Genomic DNA, 16,017 nt, shown 5'->3' on the forward strand with positions numbered 1-16,017 from the left:
GGGTCTCCAGAAGTTTCCCCCATCCCTGCTGGCTCCAGGATGGACCCACTGCTGGCCAAGGCCAAGCCCATCAGAGGTGGCAGCACTTCTGGGATAACAGAGTGAAGAGAGGGGAAAGAAGGTACTGTGCAGGAGTAATTGCAGCCAGGGAAGAGGAGAGCAAGGAAGACCCCTGCAGACCCCCAGGGCAGTGAGGAAGAAGAGGCAGGAGCTGCTTCAGGCACCAAAGCTGAGATTCCCAGCCCAGGGAGCATCCCAGGGTGAGGCAGCTGTGTCCCTGCAGCCTGTGGGGGTCCAGGGGGGAGCAGAAATCCATCTGCAGCCCCTGGAGACCCCACACTGGAGCAGGGGATGCCTGAAGGAGGCTGTGACCCCATAGAAACCCCACACTGGAGCAGAGGATGCCTGAAGGAGGCTGTGACCCCATGGGGAACCCACACTGGAGCAGGGGATGCCTGAAGGAGGCTGTGATTCCATAGAAACCCCACACTGGAGCAGAGGATGCCTGAAGGAGGCTGTGACTCCATGGGGACCCCACACTGGAGCAGAGGATGCCTGAAGGAGGCTGTGACTCCATGGGGACCCCACACTGGAGCAGGGGATGCCAGAAGGAGGCTGTGACTCCATGGAGACCCCACACTGGAGCAGAGGATGCCTGAAGGAGGCTGTGACCCTGTGGGGAACCCACACTGGAGCAGGGTCCTGCCCGGGCCTGTGCCCTGTAGAGAGAGGTTTTGTCCATGATGCTGATTAGTCATTGATCTCTCCCTGGTTTTAACACTCCCCACAAGCTTTTTGTTACATTTTCTCCCCTGCCCAGCTGTGTGATTGAGCAGCTTTGGTGGGCACCCAGCCTCCAACCTCAAAGCACCACAAAGGAATGGAGCTCACGCTTTTTGTGGCCTGATACATTCTTTAACCTCTATTCTGCATCCCATTCCTGCTGCAGTGGGTGTAGGTACTTTGCTTTCCTCTGGAGAATTTTTGGGTGTGTGATGTCTCAGTGTAAATTCAGGTCCTGGAGCCAGAGCCTCAACTTCCACCTCCAGATGGCTTTGAAAATGTTGTTCTTAACCTCCTCGTTGCTCTCTTCGCATCCTGTTTACAGCTGGGATAGTTTAGATTTGCCCATGTGAGGGGGATAATGTCACACATCGCTGGGATGTTTGGGAACATCTCGAATTCTGGACAAACGTGATCTACTGCCGTTCACCTCCACAAATATTTGGATGGTATAGTTTGCATATGGCCTGGAGAAATAAATCCCCTACCCTGCAGTTGTATTCTAAGTGATAAACAAGGGGCCTTTGATCAGCAGTTGTTGATAGCACTGTGTCAGAGGCACCGACTGCTACAAGGAGTAAAACAACCACAAATGCACGTGAAAAATCCTGCTAGGCTGTGCATCTCCCTGAACTCCATAAAACTTAAACATCCATCCAGAAGAATCTTCTGCGAGGAAGATTCTGTCCCATCAGGGACAAAAACACCCTTAAAGTGCTAAATGCCTATCCCAACGAAGCTCAGCAAGAAACTGAAGTCAAGGAAGGGATTTGGGAGGGGGATGCAATATTTGTATTTTGAGGCTCTTCCACGGCTTTTCGCGGAATGCTTGGTGCATTTTGTAACTGCTGCTGCACTGGAGTTAACAGCAGTGGATGGTTCTACCCCACAACCACGGGTGAAATTGCTCACTGAGCTGAACAAAGTATTTCTCCTCTCCCAGAAGGCGCAGTGTTTTTGTAATTCATTCTGCCAAAAGAACACGATGTTTGCTCTGCTTGCTTTTGCTGTTGTGCTCAGATCTGTCTCAATTACAGAGTAAACCTGTATTTCCTTCTTCTCCTCATTTTTTATCTATCCCCCTGCTGTCTGCAAGTTTTAAATTGTTCTTGTTATACAGAGAGGACAGAAATATTTAGAGTTTTTAAAAAGGACAAACATTCCATCACCCATTTCTGGCTCTGAGTGCTGTTTGAAATAACCACACCTTCGGCTTTTAACCTGAGATCCAAGCCCTGAACAGCTCACCATGTGCAGTGCTTTTGGCTGAGAGATGGAGCAGGGTTTATTTTGATGCCGAGGTGGTTTGTGTCACTCTTTTATCCTCCTGTGCCAGTGCACGGCTGCCCTCTCCTGTCAGGAGTTTCCCGTGTGCTCAGGCTGTCCTGTGTCCCCAGCTAAAGGAGGAGAATGGCTCCACTGAGCCTGGAGAAGGCAGGAAATGAATGTATCTAATGACCAGAGGTTTTCTTCCCGACTCACGTGCATAATGCCTTGTGCTAATTCATGCAAAAGCTGCTTTTTGTATAAGAATCGGATGAAAGGAATTGATGAAAAGTTTAAATAGGAACCCAGCGAATTGATTTCTCTCGTTGTCTCTCCCTTAGCGATGACTGTCCGGAATGGAGGCAATGTCCTGGTTCCCTGTTACCCCTCTGGAGTGATCTACGACCTGCTGGAGTGCCTCTATCAGTACATTGACTCTGCAGGACTCTCCAACGTCCCCTTTTATTTCATCTCACCTGTTGCCAACAGCTCCCTGGAGTTCTCCCAGATCTTTGCTGAGTGGTAGGTGTGCCAGGGCAGCCCCAAGTGCACCCTCAGCCGTGGGAAGAGGCAGGTGCAGGTTTTCTCTGCCTCACAGATTCTAAAATGCACCTGGTTAGGATTGTGAACACGTTCCTGGAGTCACCAGGGAGGGTGTGTGTGTGTGTAAGGAAGTCTTCTATAATTAGGGAAGGATCGTTTCCTATAGAATGTGCAAACTCAATCTCTGCTTTTTGGTGCTTACCCTAATGAGTAAATTACGTTCCTGACTTGAGTGAGTTTTAGCTGTGCTTGTTTGCAAGTCTTATCCCCCCCTCAAGTTCTACCATGAAGTCCCTGGCTAAGCAAAATAGAGTTTTCAGGTTTAATTTTGCTGAGCCATGGCAAGAAAAATCCAAGAGTGTCCTGGGCTGCGTGAGGCAGAGCAGAGCCAGCAGGTCAGGAGAGGAGATCCTGCTCTGCTCAGCACTGCTGAGGCCACATGGACGGTCTTCTATGTGGTTCTGGTCTCCCCAGTAGCAGAAGGATGTGGGATTTCTGGAATGAGGCCAGCACAGGGCCATGGATATGAGGGGGGGCTGAGGGAGCTGGGCCTCTCCAGCCCGGACAAGAGCAGAAGGCTCAGGGGGATCTTAGAAACACCTGATAGGAAGGGGCTCAGTCTCTTCAGCAGGGCCCTCTGGAAGAACAAATTAATATCCATTAAATTCCATTGGGGTAGGGGATTTAACTTGCCAGAGGGCAGGGTTAGATGGGATATTGGGAAGAAATTCTTCCCTGTGAGGATGGTGAGGCCCTGGCACAGGCTGCCCAGGGAAGCTGTGGCTGCTCCACCCCTGGAAGTGTCCAAGGCCAGGTTGGGTGGGGCTTGGAGCAACCTGGGATGGTGGAAGGCATCCCTGCCCATGGCAGGGGGCTGGAACTGGATGATCTTTCAGATCCCTTCCAACCCAAACCATTCCTTGATTCTGTGGTTCTGTGAAACACTGCAGTCTCTGTGCAGAGAGGTTATGGAGACATCAAAATCCAACTGGACACAGGCCTGGATGATCTGCTCTGCTGAGAGTGCTTGAGCAGGGCTTGGATTTTGTGATCTCAGATTCCTCCCAACCTCAACCATTCTGTGATTCTGAGCCCTGGAAAGGAGAACCCAACCACTTGGAACTCTTCCCGAATTCTTACCAATGGAGACATGCTGTAGAATATTAAGTACAATAAGGCAGCTCTTCTCTTCTTCCTCTCCAGATTTTGGAGTTCAGGAAAGAAAAGCCATGTCCTGGAAGTCTTGTGGGAATTAATCCCTCAGGAGAATTGTAAAGAGGATTGAAATCTGGTGGATATACATGGAAATGGAGGCAAAGGTTGAACATCTGTAAAACAGGGATTTGGCTTCAGAGCTGTGGTTGATATTCAGAGATTCAAGCCTTTAATTCTACCCTCTACTCAGCTAGAGGAAATGCCTTGCTCTTAGTATCCCTTAGATGTAATCAAAATTAGTTTGACCAAGGCTCATTTCTTTTTAACAAAGTCCAAGTATGAGCCAGGCAGCGTTTCCCAGAAAAGCCACCAGCACTGTGTCACTGCAGATCATTGTAACGTCACCCAGACCTCTGACAAACAGCTTTTTTTAGCTGCTGTAATAGGATGAATCAGGAGTCTGGGTAGAGCTCATCAACAGCTCCCAATATCTCTTTTAAAGAGAAGTGATTGATGGAAAATGCCAGGTCACAGTGAGCCTCGGGCTGTGAGGAGAGGCAGTTTACCAACATTGAACTCCAATGATAAAATGCACAGGGGAATTGGATGAGAATGAGCAAAAGGACCAAGTCACTGCCGAGAAGTGGGACGAGGCAAGTGGGATTTTTCTGTTGACAGATGATTCGGCTTTGCAAAAGCTGAGATGTGGATGAGGCACCGTTGTGGATGCTGAGTTACAGATTTGTCTTGAGCAGCAGAGGAGCTCTGCTCCAGTGTGTACAGAGTTACCTTCAGCTGCCTTGCACCTTGTCTGTGTGACCCTGCTGTGGCTGAGGTGATGTGTCCTGTAGGTGTGGGTCCTCCAAGCAGAAACTCTGGCAGCCTCAGGGCAAATCGGTGATTTTGCGGCTGGTGCCTCAGATCCAAACCAGTTTTCTCCAGAAGTGTAACAGTAGATGGCAGCAGATGCTGCAGGATGTGCTGCACCTCTGACTCTGGCTGCTTTCCTTTTCTTTTAAAGGTTGTGTCATAACAAACAAACAAAGGTGTATCTTCCAGAACCTCCTTTTCCCCACGCTGAGGTGAGTTAACCATGGTCTTATTCACTTTCTGAATCACAGTCCACACAGTGTAGCTGTCTTTTTTTCTGATGAACCCTTCTGCAGCTATTTAAGTTTTGTTTAATTTTTCATAAAAGTGGGTTGGTTTGGTTTTTTTTTTTTTCCTTTGCTTTCTGTGATGAATTTGGGAGCGAGGGGGAGGAATGAGTGATGGTGTTCCCTAAACTCCAAAATTACCCTGTTTATTCCAGCCTATCACTTGCCCAGGCTGGCCTTGTTCACTCCTTCCCCCTCAGAAAGAGATCTGGTGTGGGATGTTTGCTCTCATCAACTGCAACCACGAGCATTCCCTTTGTCCAAGCAGTTTATTTCCAAGTCTGTGAAACTAAGAGCTTGTTATCAGAGACAGCTTAGTCATGCCAGCTCCTTCCTCCCTCCCTGAAGCAGGCACCATATCTGCTGCAGGAGGAATGGTGTCTTGAAAGAGAGATTTTATATCAAAATTTAAAGTTTGCAGCTCTGAGTGCTGTCAGTGGCAATTTTAAACGAAATCCTTGAGCATTGTAATGAAGCAAAGAGGAATGAGGCTCCTAAATTTGGAGGATTTCCCTGCAGCAAGATAAGAATTTGAGGGGAAGCTTTTGCCAAGCAGACATTAAATGTAACTGATGCCTTCAGAGTTACCTCACGTATCAGGACAGGAAATTCTCCCCTGGGAACAGGTAGGTTTCCTGCTGAAGTAAACAAGAGGCAGACTGGGAAAGGAAGAAACAGGACTGAGAATTTTAGCTAAATCCTCCTCCTGTGAGCCACTGAACCACCTGGGACATGCAGAAACCTGGCTCTTTTAGCTGCTGTGGTCCAGACTGTCTGATGAGATGTGCAGAGTGGCCATGGCAGGTTTAAGCCCAGAAATTCAATGCTTTTACAGACACTGGGTGTTTTTTTCCTCTGAGCTATCTCATCCAGGGACTTGTTCTGGAAATTGCCATTACCCATCATATCTATCATCTGTAGGTGCTTCAAAGGCGTTGTTAGAAGTAGGATCTGACCAGGGGCCCTCCTTCTTTCCAGATGCTTGAATGTGTTTCAAGCAGGATGTGCAGTGAATTATGTATAATCTGTTACCAAGAATAATGTGGACTGCAGGGCAAGCCACCTGTTCACCACTTATTTTATAACCAAAAAATTCATTCCCACTGATAAATCAATTCCAAATTCTCTGCGTACGAGGCTCTGCGGCCTTGCTACTGGCTGCTTTCTGGGGTGTCCTTGTCCATCCACAGTGTCATTGCATTCACTGGCAGCCCACATTCTGGTTTACAATATTCACTGGAACTGGCAGATTTAAGTGAAAACCCATCCAAAAATGAGAAGCCAAACATGCAGCTGTCAAAGACTGGATTAATTAACCCATCTTATACGATGAGTCTTTGTGTTTATAGAGTGATAACTCCGTCCTCTAATTCCTGGGACGTTTTATATTCTCCGGGGCCCTGTTGATTGTGAGATTTTGCCAAATTGTTGGAACAGCTTTGCAAGAACTGCCCTGTGCTTCATGTGTAGATCAGGGTAATTATGTAGGAAAGGCCTCCCAGCAGTGGATCCCAGCTCAGCTTCCCTGCACAGAGGGAGGAACGTGCCTGTTCCAGGTGCAGCGTAGGACATCCCATGGGGTGTCCCTGCCAGGACCCGGGTGCTCACACGTACCTTGGGCCCCTTGTTACATCTCCAAAATCTTACACCTGACACTGAATTTCATTCACACAGTGTGAAACATCCATAAAACCTCTCCCAGCACAATCCTGGGCCTCCACAACCCCCTCCCCACCCAGGCAGGAGCTTTGCTTACTGGCACTTCAGGGGATTTTTAATGAGTATCAGAAGCAGACAGTGAATGATGGTTTCTATCAGAGAGGTTGTTAGTGGAGAATTGCTTGGCTTTTTCAGAGTAATGCTAGGCTTGTGCAATGTAACCTGTGCTGAAATTGCCCATCATGAAAAGATGTGCTTAACTGCTCCGTTGTTGGAGGAAAATAGGGAATTACTCAGACATGCCTCTTACTTCTTAGGAAGCATTAATAACACGCCTGGCATGATACATCAGAGAGGGACAGGCCAGGAAATAAGCTTCTAATTATCCACAGAACAAACCCAGCCCAGCATGCTGCTGGTCCTGAAATTCGATGTTCCTGTTAGTTGTATAAACAGCAAGATTTGAAAACAAGGAAGGCAAAAAAAATCCCCCGAATCCTCGATGTTGTCCCTTGTAGCAACGAGTTCCAGCAGTGCCTGATGTGTAGTAGAACAGAATAATGCCTTCCTTTAATCAGCTGTGATTGTATTTGGCATTTCACTTAACGAAGCCTTTATTATTGCCACAGGAGGGTAAATAAAAGCATCTTCATTGTCTCTACAATTACTACTTTTATTTCTCCTCACTCTCTACACTCAGCTGTTTTGAAGCTTTTGCATTCTCTCAGCGTGGAAATTTTCGGTTTATGATTTATGTCGCGTGTTTTGAACTCGTTCCTTGTTCTGCTCCGCTGAATAAAACCAGACACGTGTTCAGCTCTGCAGAGAACCCAAAACATTTCTCCCTCCTTGTTTAATTCCACTTTAATGGAGCAGTAGATGTTCATCTTATCTCCTCCCACACAGTCCTGGTGCAGTTCTTGTGGTGGCAGTTTGCTTCCTAAAATCCAGTCTGAGTGAACAGGGAACACTTTCCCTCCGCTAGGAGCAAGGAGTGTGGGCTGAGGTGCTTCAGGTTTGTAGGGATGGATTTGAACATCAGCTCCTGCTAAAGTTAATAAAAATGGAGTGTCCAGGTTCTTGTTGAAGTCTCTCCTGCAGCCTTTTAGTGGTGCACTAACTAAAAGAGCTCCTTTTAAAGGTGTTTCTGAGGGAAGAGTTGCTCTGACTGCGAAGTCAAAAACCGCAGATGCCAAATATTTGTCAACACAGGCTGGCAAAGCAGGGGGTGGCTTTCACTTCCAAGCCCTTGCATCCATTATATCCAAGGATCAACTGTCTAAATAGACTGAGATTGAAGCTCCACAGTGCCTTGCTGAAATACTGTGGAGCATAAACCAGTAATTTGTTTAGCTTAGATTTGTTATTCAGGTATCCCAGAATACCAAATTTGGTGTCTTACCAAATTCCATGTGGGAATATCCCATCCCAGCACAGCCCCAGATGAGGAATTAGGGCTCTCCTTGATGATTTTAACAGGATCCATGGATTGCGTACTCTGCCCCATCCCTTTCGTGGAGGTGGAGGCTTTATGTTTATAAGGAATGGCTCAGTTGTTGTAGCTGAATTGTTCCTCTCCGTTCGATCTTTACATGGACAATTTCAGGCTCTAAAATAAGTGAATCCAGACTCCTCTAAATGTCTGCAACAATAAAATTTGAGAGGTAATTTGTATTGATCAGTATTTGCCAGTGGAGGGAGGATTTGGATTTACTGTGCTCTTATTAAGGATTCTGTTAGCAAGATCTAAGAGAAATGGCTGCAGAAACCCTTTTTTTCTGACTCAAAAAAGAGCCAGGGTGGGAGTAATATTGATTTTGTGGTCTTAAATACCAGCATTTGTCTTCTTCATCTTTGATTCCCTCCTCCATTTACCAGTTCCTGCATAGCACTTTTAAAGAAATACCTGGAACCAGGTGATTGTGGAGTATTATGGTTTGTTTTATAGAACTGTGTTATAAATATTATCATATAGGAGTTGGTGATCCATGGGGGTGCCTTCCAACTCTGGATATTCTGAGATGAAATTAGGCCTCTGTTAGTGTTGTTCTGATGAAGGGAGTGAGGGAGGTGAAGTAATAAATGCATCTCTCATTCCCTGATAGGAGCCACATCTGTTCCAAATTCTGGATACAGAGCACACGCACACACACGGAGTAAATGTCGGTGTATTTTGGCTCACTTCACCACAAAGGGTACACAAAGGCTCTGGAGATTTATCCTGTTTATAGCAGCAGTTGCTGACCCTGTAAATCAAGTCTGCAGCTTTAAAGGGAAGCACAGAACCATTTGGGATTTCAGAAAAACGCAGCTCTCGCTCTTGATTCAGTGCTTTACCAGCCCCTATCTCTTAAGCTTTCAGTCAATAGTGGTTCTTTCTGTAAAAAGATGCTTTTTGAATGTTGCTTGTGCTCTCCAGAAACCAGGCCCACTGTGGAAATCTTGGCTGGCTCAGTGCCAGGCATTGGGTTTGGCCCAGGCTGGAGGTCTGACTGTGGCACAGCAAAGGTTGACACACCCCATCTCATCTGGAGCTACAAAAAACCTGCACAAATCATTATGAACTCCGTCCCTTTAATGAGCTGGGAAATTTTGTTGGACCCATTTTGCAAGGTCAGCTCCGTATATTTTTGTGATTGGAAGAGACTTTACTGTAGACTCTAAAATCCACCAGCTGCTCTCTCACTGGAGTGGGTAGAATGTCTCTAAACTTGGTTTTGTAGCCTTTCACCCCTGCTCTGTCCACCTGTGAGAGGCAGGGATTGTGAGCTGAGCTCTGAAGCCTCACCAGACTGACCAGGAAAGATCTGGCAAGATAAAAAGAAAAGATGAAAAAGAAATCATCACCAACGAGCTCCTGAAAACTGGATTAGAGCTCCTGTGGCTCTTTACAAAGCAGTAGGAGGGGATTTGAAGCTTCCATAACTTTGAAGAAAATACAGCTTTTATGTTGCTGAGCAGTGAGCGTTTGTGGAGGTATGGCAGGGAAATGAGCTGTTCACTGCTTTCCACATCCAGTGCTGCTCTCACATCTTCCCAAAGATCTGAAAGCTGCAATGCAGATAAATATCATTTGAAGGAACCTGTGAAAGAAGATGCTGGAACAACAATTTGTGGTTTTCAGGGGTGTCTTAGATCAATGCTGGCTGTAGAAATGTCTTTCCCTGACCTAGCTGCCTGTCCCTGGAAAGGTTTTCCCCTGGAATGTTACATGTCCCGTTTAATGTTTGAAATAGAAATCATCTTCCTCTTCCAGTTTACCCAGTTGAAACTGCTTCTGCAATTTCAGTTTTGAGACTTTTGGCTTCTCTCAAAAACAAAAAAAAACAAAACAACCTAATGGAAAAAAACGGTTTTTGAGGCCATTTCCTGCAAGTTCATTTAAATGTCAGTATTTTATGGATTTAAATTTGTTTTACCCATTGTCTGCTAAACTGCAGCTTTTATTACTGAAGCTAAGTTTAGATTCTAAACCCTGCACTCCAGATGTGTTAATCAGAAATCTTTACCAGTATAATTGCAGAAATGTTTTTGAGATTCAGTGCCTGTCAACTGCCAGAGCAGTTATTGGGTGGGTTTTTTTCCAATTTCCCTCTTGAAGATTAAATAGGAACTAGCTATTACTTGTAAACTGCAGAAAATGTAGTCCAGCTTCTACTTCCTCCACGATTCAAGGGTCCACGTGGAAATGATCCATGTGCATGTACAGAATTGTGTAATAACCTTGAATTCTGAGGTGCTTTGTGGTGCACAAGTGGCTGAGAATTCTCAGTTTCTCTTCATTCCCATGCAGGCGCCTTAGATCAGCCATGGTGAAAAGTGACACAGGACAAGGGGAAATGGCCTTAAGCTGAAGTGGGGAAGGTTTAGATGAAATAATAGGGGGAAAATCTTCCCTGTGAGGGTGGGGAGGCCCTGGCACAGATTCCCAGAGAAGCTGTGGCAGCCCTTGGATCCCTGGAAGTGTCCAAGGCCAGGTTGGACAGGGCTTGGAACAACCTGGGATCATGGAAGGTGCTACTGCCCATGGCAGGAACAGGATGAACTTTAGGGTTCCTTCCCAACCCAAACCATTCCAGGATTCTATGATTTCTTGAACAGCCCAACCTCCTTTTAAAACTGGCTGACAAAGGGAGCCAGCCCCCTTCCCTCCCTCACACTCTTTGTCTCCATGGTTTTTCTCTCAGCTGTTCAATCTGTGATTTCATGTGTTAAATTCTTTGCTCTTTAAAACTGTATTTACAATTATTTTCATGCTGGAGATGGAAGCATATACCTGCCAAGGAAAAAAAACTTGCAAAATATTGCATGACAGTGCTTCACAGCCTGGTTACTAAATTGCTTTTTAAGTTGCGCCTTGTTTTGCAGATTAGAGAACAGTGGCAGGAGAAATAAAGCAAAACTCTTAGAAAAGTGCCTTGATAAATAAACTTCTCCATCTTAGTAAAGAAATCTGTTCCACCTGCAGAGCTGATTGCACTGTGTCTGCAAAACATCTTCTTGCTCTTAGTTCAAGTTTATTCCTGGTTTCAGAGATGGTTCAGGAAGGGAAAGTCGGTCTGTTCTTTTTCAGTGGATTCGACTTTGTGTGAACCCTTTAGACCAGGGAAGCTCAGCAACGTTCTGCTGGAGGCAAAAATGCCTGGCACTGCTGTGATGCAAGAAAAGGAGGCTAAACATGAGCCCAGAGCTCTCTGCAGACAGGGCAAATGGGAAAAAGGAGCTTGTTGTGAATTTGGCAGCTGAGCACTCGGCTCACTCCAGGGAACTGAAAGCAGGGAGTGTTTGCAGAGTTTCCTCGCTGTCACCATCCTGCTGCTACCACAGAAGTGAGAGCAAGGACTTGGAGGCCCCTGGCTCCATGCTCTGACTTCCTTTTCATAACATTTATGACAGTCATGACTACATTTGTTGGAAAAACCTAAGGGGTATTGAGGAGGGGACTCTCTGATGAGGTAAGGAATAAATTGTACAACATTTATGATCTCATGTAAATAACCACACTCGAGCACAGAGGCATGAAAAGTTGCACTGTCTGGATTTTTTGTTTTTCTTTCAGCTCATTCAGACAAACAAATTGAAACATTATCCCAGCATCCATGGAGACTTCAGCAATGACTTCAAGCAGCCCTGTGTTGTGTTCACTGGGCATCCCTCTCTCAGGTTTGGGGACGTGGTGCATTTCATGGAGCTGTGGGGAAAATCCAGCTTGAACACTGTTATATTCACGGGTAAGTAAAATGCTGATATCATTATCAAATTAACAGTTTGTGCAGTCTGGTTAAGCGTGGCCACATCCCTGGGACTTTACTCATTTGTTCTGGGACAGAAGTTTTTGACTTCAGTAGGAGCTTATCTAAATGAAGGCCCCAGGACTGGCTGCGGGGATAAATGTAATTATTGTGCCATTTGATTTCAGTGTTCCCCTGCAGAGCCAACCTTTGCCATGCAGAGTCCATTCCTGCCACGTCTGAGCAAAATCTTTGTCCTGCACAGCAGTAAAATGCCTACAGGAAATTAATTTTTGAATTAAAAGCAGCTGGCTGCAAGTTAAACCCAAGCAAGACCTAATGGATGCTGGTTAGAAAGGAGAAACACATCTTCTCCATATCCCAGTGGAACCACAGATCTTTCCTCATCCATTCTCCTGCATTTTCATCTTTCAGTGTTTCTAGAGAGGTTTCTGTCCTCTCTGCTGTCCCAGAAGTGTGCACCCCACACAGAGCTGGCACAGGGATCTGAGCTGTTCCTGCCTTTGGGCTGAGCTTTGTTCAGATGGTTTTTGGCTGGCAGACACATTTGTAGTTGAAGGTACAGCTCTGGCTCATTCCCCAGGGGAGCTGGTTCCTTTCTCAGTGCTCTACGGGTCTTTTAAGTTCCTCCACTTCTCTCCATCTGCTTCTAGTGCTGACCCTGATTAAAAATCCTTCAAGGCCTCCCCTGGAGCTGAGGTTCTCTGCAGGTGTATTTGTACCTGATGTGTCACCCAGCCAGAGCCCTGCAGCGGGCATTGTCCTGATCTGAGGAGGCAAAAATTAATCCTCTGGGTCCTTACTCCTGATTTTGTGTCTCAGGAGCTCTGGGATGGTGGGAGGTGTGCTCTGTATGACTTAGCCAGGTAAAAAAGGTGTGGATTTTTGGACAAAGTAATTAGAACTGGGGAGGAGAGCCCTGAGGAACAGATCAAACCTACTCCCACAGCAAGGGTAGGATGGAGTCCCACTGTTAAGTTTACTTTCCTCCAGTTTTTAGTGAATAGGAAAGCTGCTGGAAAGCACAAAACCTGAAGAAAAGAGGGCTGGGAAAGGGTTATTTCCTTCTTTCTTTTTTTAGCTGTAGACTCGAGGCTAGAGTCAAGCAAGTCCCTTTGACTCTCTCACAATATTGGCACCAGAAAGTGTGACAGTATCATGATACTGTTAGGCCAATTTGGGGATATTTATAGGGTATAATTAACCCTATTCAGCAGGAGGGGAGATATGAGGGGCTTCCTGCCGGGAACTTAAATCCAGGTGGTTTTTGTGCTGGGAAATGGTGCAAGGCACCACAGCACTGAAGGTACAGCTGCTGCAGTGCCCATCCCTCCCGACCTTTGAGGCAGTTCAGGAGACATGCCCTAATTAGAGTAATTGGGTAAAATCGCTAATGTGGATATGCATTGTCTTGAAAACAGTGAATCCCACTGCAGTCAGGACTTCAATTAAGGCAGAGAGTTCGCAGAGCCTTTGCTGGGGTGTGCATTCCATGAATCCCCAGGGAACCGGTGGCATTAATCACCTCGTGAATGTGCTGCCCGTGGTGGCAGGAACTGGCCTTTGATGGCAGGAACTCTTCCTCTGTGTGTTCTGTGAGGAGAGGCAATCGACCTTTCTGTGTGAGATCCTAATCCTTCAGTGAACTGAGGCAATCGAGCACTTCTGTCACAGCCTGGCCCTGGCAGGTTAAAGCATGGAAATGTCGCTCCTGACAGCCTGGGCGTGCAGCAGGTCACGGTCCTGGAGATTCATGCCCAGTTTGTATCCAGTATTCCCAGTTTGTACTTTGTGAGCTGCTTTAGTTGGGTGACCTTGGGGAGCACGGCGATTCCAGATGCTTGTGGTGGGTTTTTTTTCCTAAATTCTGTCTATCCATGGCTTTTGTGTCTCTCTGTGGGCACATCCACTGGGCAGGATGGTCCTACTGCCTCATGACTGTCTAGTCCTAGGCCTATTTCCTTCTGGTTGTCTCAGCTAGAACAAAACACAGAGTTTAGTGCTGGATTTGGCAGTTGGACTTGATGACCTTAGAGATTCTTTTTCCAGCCTAAATGATTCTGTCTGTAGAAATTCCTAGCAGATTAAATTCTCCTGTTCTTAGTACCAAGGAAAATCTGAAGCAGCTGCGCTGATGCCGCTGATTTCCATTATTTAATTACTTTTCTGGTTTAAGCTAAAATCTCGTGTGGATCTGAAAGAACCCCGGTGCATTGGAGCAGTGTGTGAGAGCAGATGATGTTGTAGCTTTTCCTGTGGAAAAACTCCTGGTTTCTGGTAATTAGAACCTTTAAACTCCAGACCATCCTGCATTGTTAATGAACACTGCTTGTTCAGTCCACAGGAACCAGTCAGTCTCCACCTTCCCAATCTGTAATGTGAAAAACAACAACAAGAATATAAATTAAAGCAGCCAGCAGCCAGGACCTGGCTGTGAGGGAGCTGTGGTGCTGCTCTGCTGGCTGGTGTCACCTGCAGACATCACTGCTGGAGCAGTATTGAGGAGATTATTGATTAAAAATATCGAATACCACTGAACCACAAAGAAATTCTAGGAGAAGACACGGTATAAAGAAGTCTCCTTTAAAAAGCAGCTCCCTGGGAGATGTTAAAACCAGCTCATGCACGTCAGTGCTGTACAGTGGAAGGTTTTATAACTCAGTGTCAGGCAGCAGTAAATCAGGAGTCTTGGGGGAAAAGCTAAAGACCTGTAATTCTGTCAGGAAAAGTCAATATGTGTCCTTGACAAGCACTTGCTGCCTCCACACAGGTGACTTTGGGATTTGGGGTGGTTTCAGCACACCAGTTCCTGTGTGTCACATGAGCTCCCCGTGAGCCTAGCTCAAGTTGTATTTTTAACGTTCTAAACCTCCCAAGTCCCGTGTTAGGATTCCTTCATTAGAATTTCTCCCTTTTCCAAGGCTCTCCTGTCCCTGTTAGGAGTTCACAGGGGCTTTGGACTGGATTTTAGATGGGACTCCTAGACCAAGACTCCATGTCTGTGCATTCCCTGAACCTGCTGATTCACAAATGCTGAGCAGGTGCTGCCTCAAATCTCTGTTGTGTCCTCCACAACCCCAGATGGGATGGGAAACCTCCTTTCTGTTAAGTTTTTAAAGCTATTTTTTACAATTTCACAGCACATCTCCAACAGAGAACTCCTGCCTGACTTAAGCTTTCTGTTTTCCCCTGATGCCTTTTAAAATGCTTTGTCATTTAACCCTAACTCATCCCTGATCATTCTTCAGCTACCAACTTTCTCAAAATAAATAATAATAAAATAATAATAATAAAGGAATATAATAATAGTAATAAAATTATAAGAATAGAAGAAGAATAGTAGCAATAATATAATAATAGGAATAATGTTCCTGGTTTTAAATTTCTATTCATTGCTATCAAACTTCACTGACATAAAATGCCATTTTTACATGGATGTTTTTAGGCTGTGGTTCATTGCCACCACCACATCTGCTTTTAACTAATGTGGCTTTTTGCCCAGTGTAATTTTTATTTCATGTTTGTGGATTCATGGCTTCATGTACACGTCCTTGTACAATGCTCATTTTCCGTTAATATTTCTCTCTTTAATGTTCCCAGGCAGCCACTCTGACAATTGCTTTAAACTTGGGGAAATTATCCCTTTGGCAGTTCCAAATATTTGTATCATTTCCTGGTGCCGCGTTCTGTTCTCTCAGGGTAAATATCCCCACATTGTGCTCAGTGGTGCTTAGCCAGCAGCACATTTTGAGATTTTGGGATTTCTGGGTGAGCAATTAACTTGTCTTTTTGTTGGATGTCATGCTGGTGCTGAACTTCCTCTGGTAAGGTTTGAAGGAGATTTTTTTCCTTGCTGTCTGCATGAGAAATCCAAGCAGCGCTCTGCTCTGCTGCCATGTCAGAACATCCTGGATATCTCTTTAAATCTGCACTGGAGCCTTTGAATTTCAGTTCCCTTTAAGTTCCGCCTTTCACGGCCTCAGCAGGTCCCAGAGAATTCTTCCTGCTGTGTTCCTGCCAGGCTTGAACTGCGCTTTGCTCTGCCTGGCCTCCTTCGAGGCGCTGTGGTTCAGGAAAATCCAGCAGATGAGACTTTCATGCATCCCCTTCTCTTTTCCCATTCTGTACTTAGCAAACTAATACCAGTTCCCTTTTTTTCCCAGCATTCCCTTTGTCCCATCTATCCCACAATTATCAGGCAT

General features: G+C 45.9%; 1 protein-coding gene across 1 annotated transcript in view; it reads left to right on the forward strand.

The window, feature by feature from the left end:
• Nucleotides 1-16,017, forward strand: part of INTS9 (integrator complex subunit 9) — a 60,766-nt gene that overhangs the window by 28,489 nt on the left and 16,260 nt on the right. Inside the window, exons 10-12 of the mRNA XM_040059955.2 lie at nucleotides 2,391-2,571; nucleotides 4,769-4,829; nucleotides 11,623-11,794. Of these exons, the coding sequence (XP_039915889.1) occupies nucleotides 2,391-2,571; nucleotides 4,769-4,829; nucleotides 11,623-11,794 (414 nt within the window). The remainder of the gene's footprint in view (nucleotides 1-2,390; nucleotides 2,572-4,768; nucleotides 4,830-11,622; nucleotides 11,795-16,017) is intronic.

The sequence above is a fragment of the Hirundo rustica genome, chromosome 3 (assembly GCF_015227805.2).
Source record: "Hirundo rustica isolate bHirRus1 chromosome 3, bHirRus1.pri.v3, whole genome shotgun sequence".
Taxonomy (NCBI): Eukaryota; Metazoa; Chordata; class Aves; order Passeriformes; family Hirundinidae; genus Hirundo; species Hirundo rustica.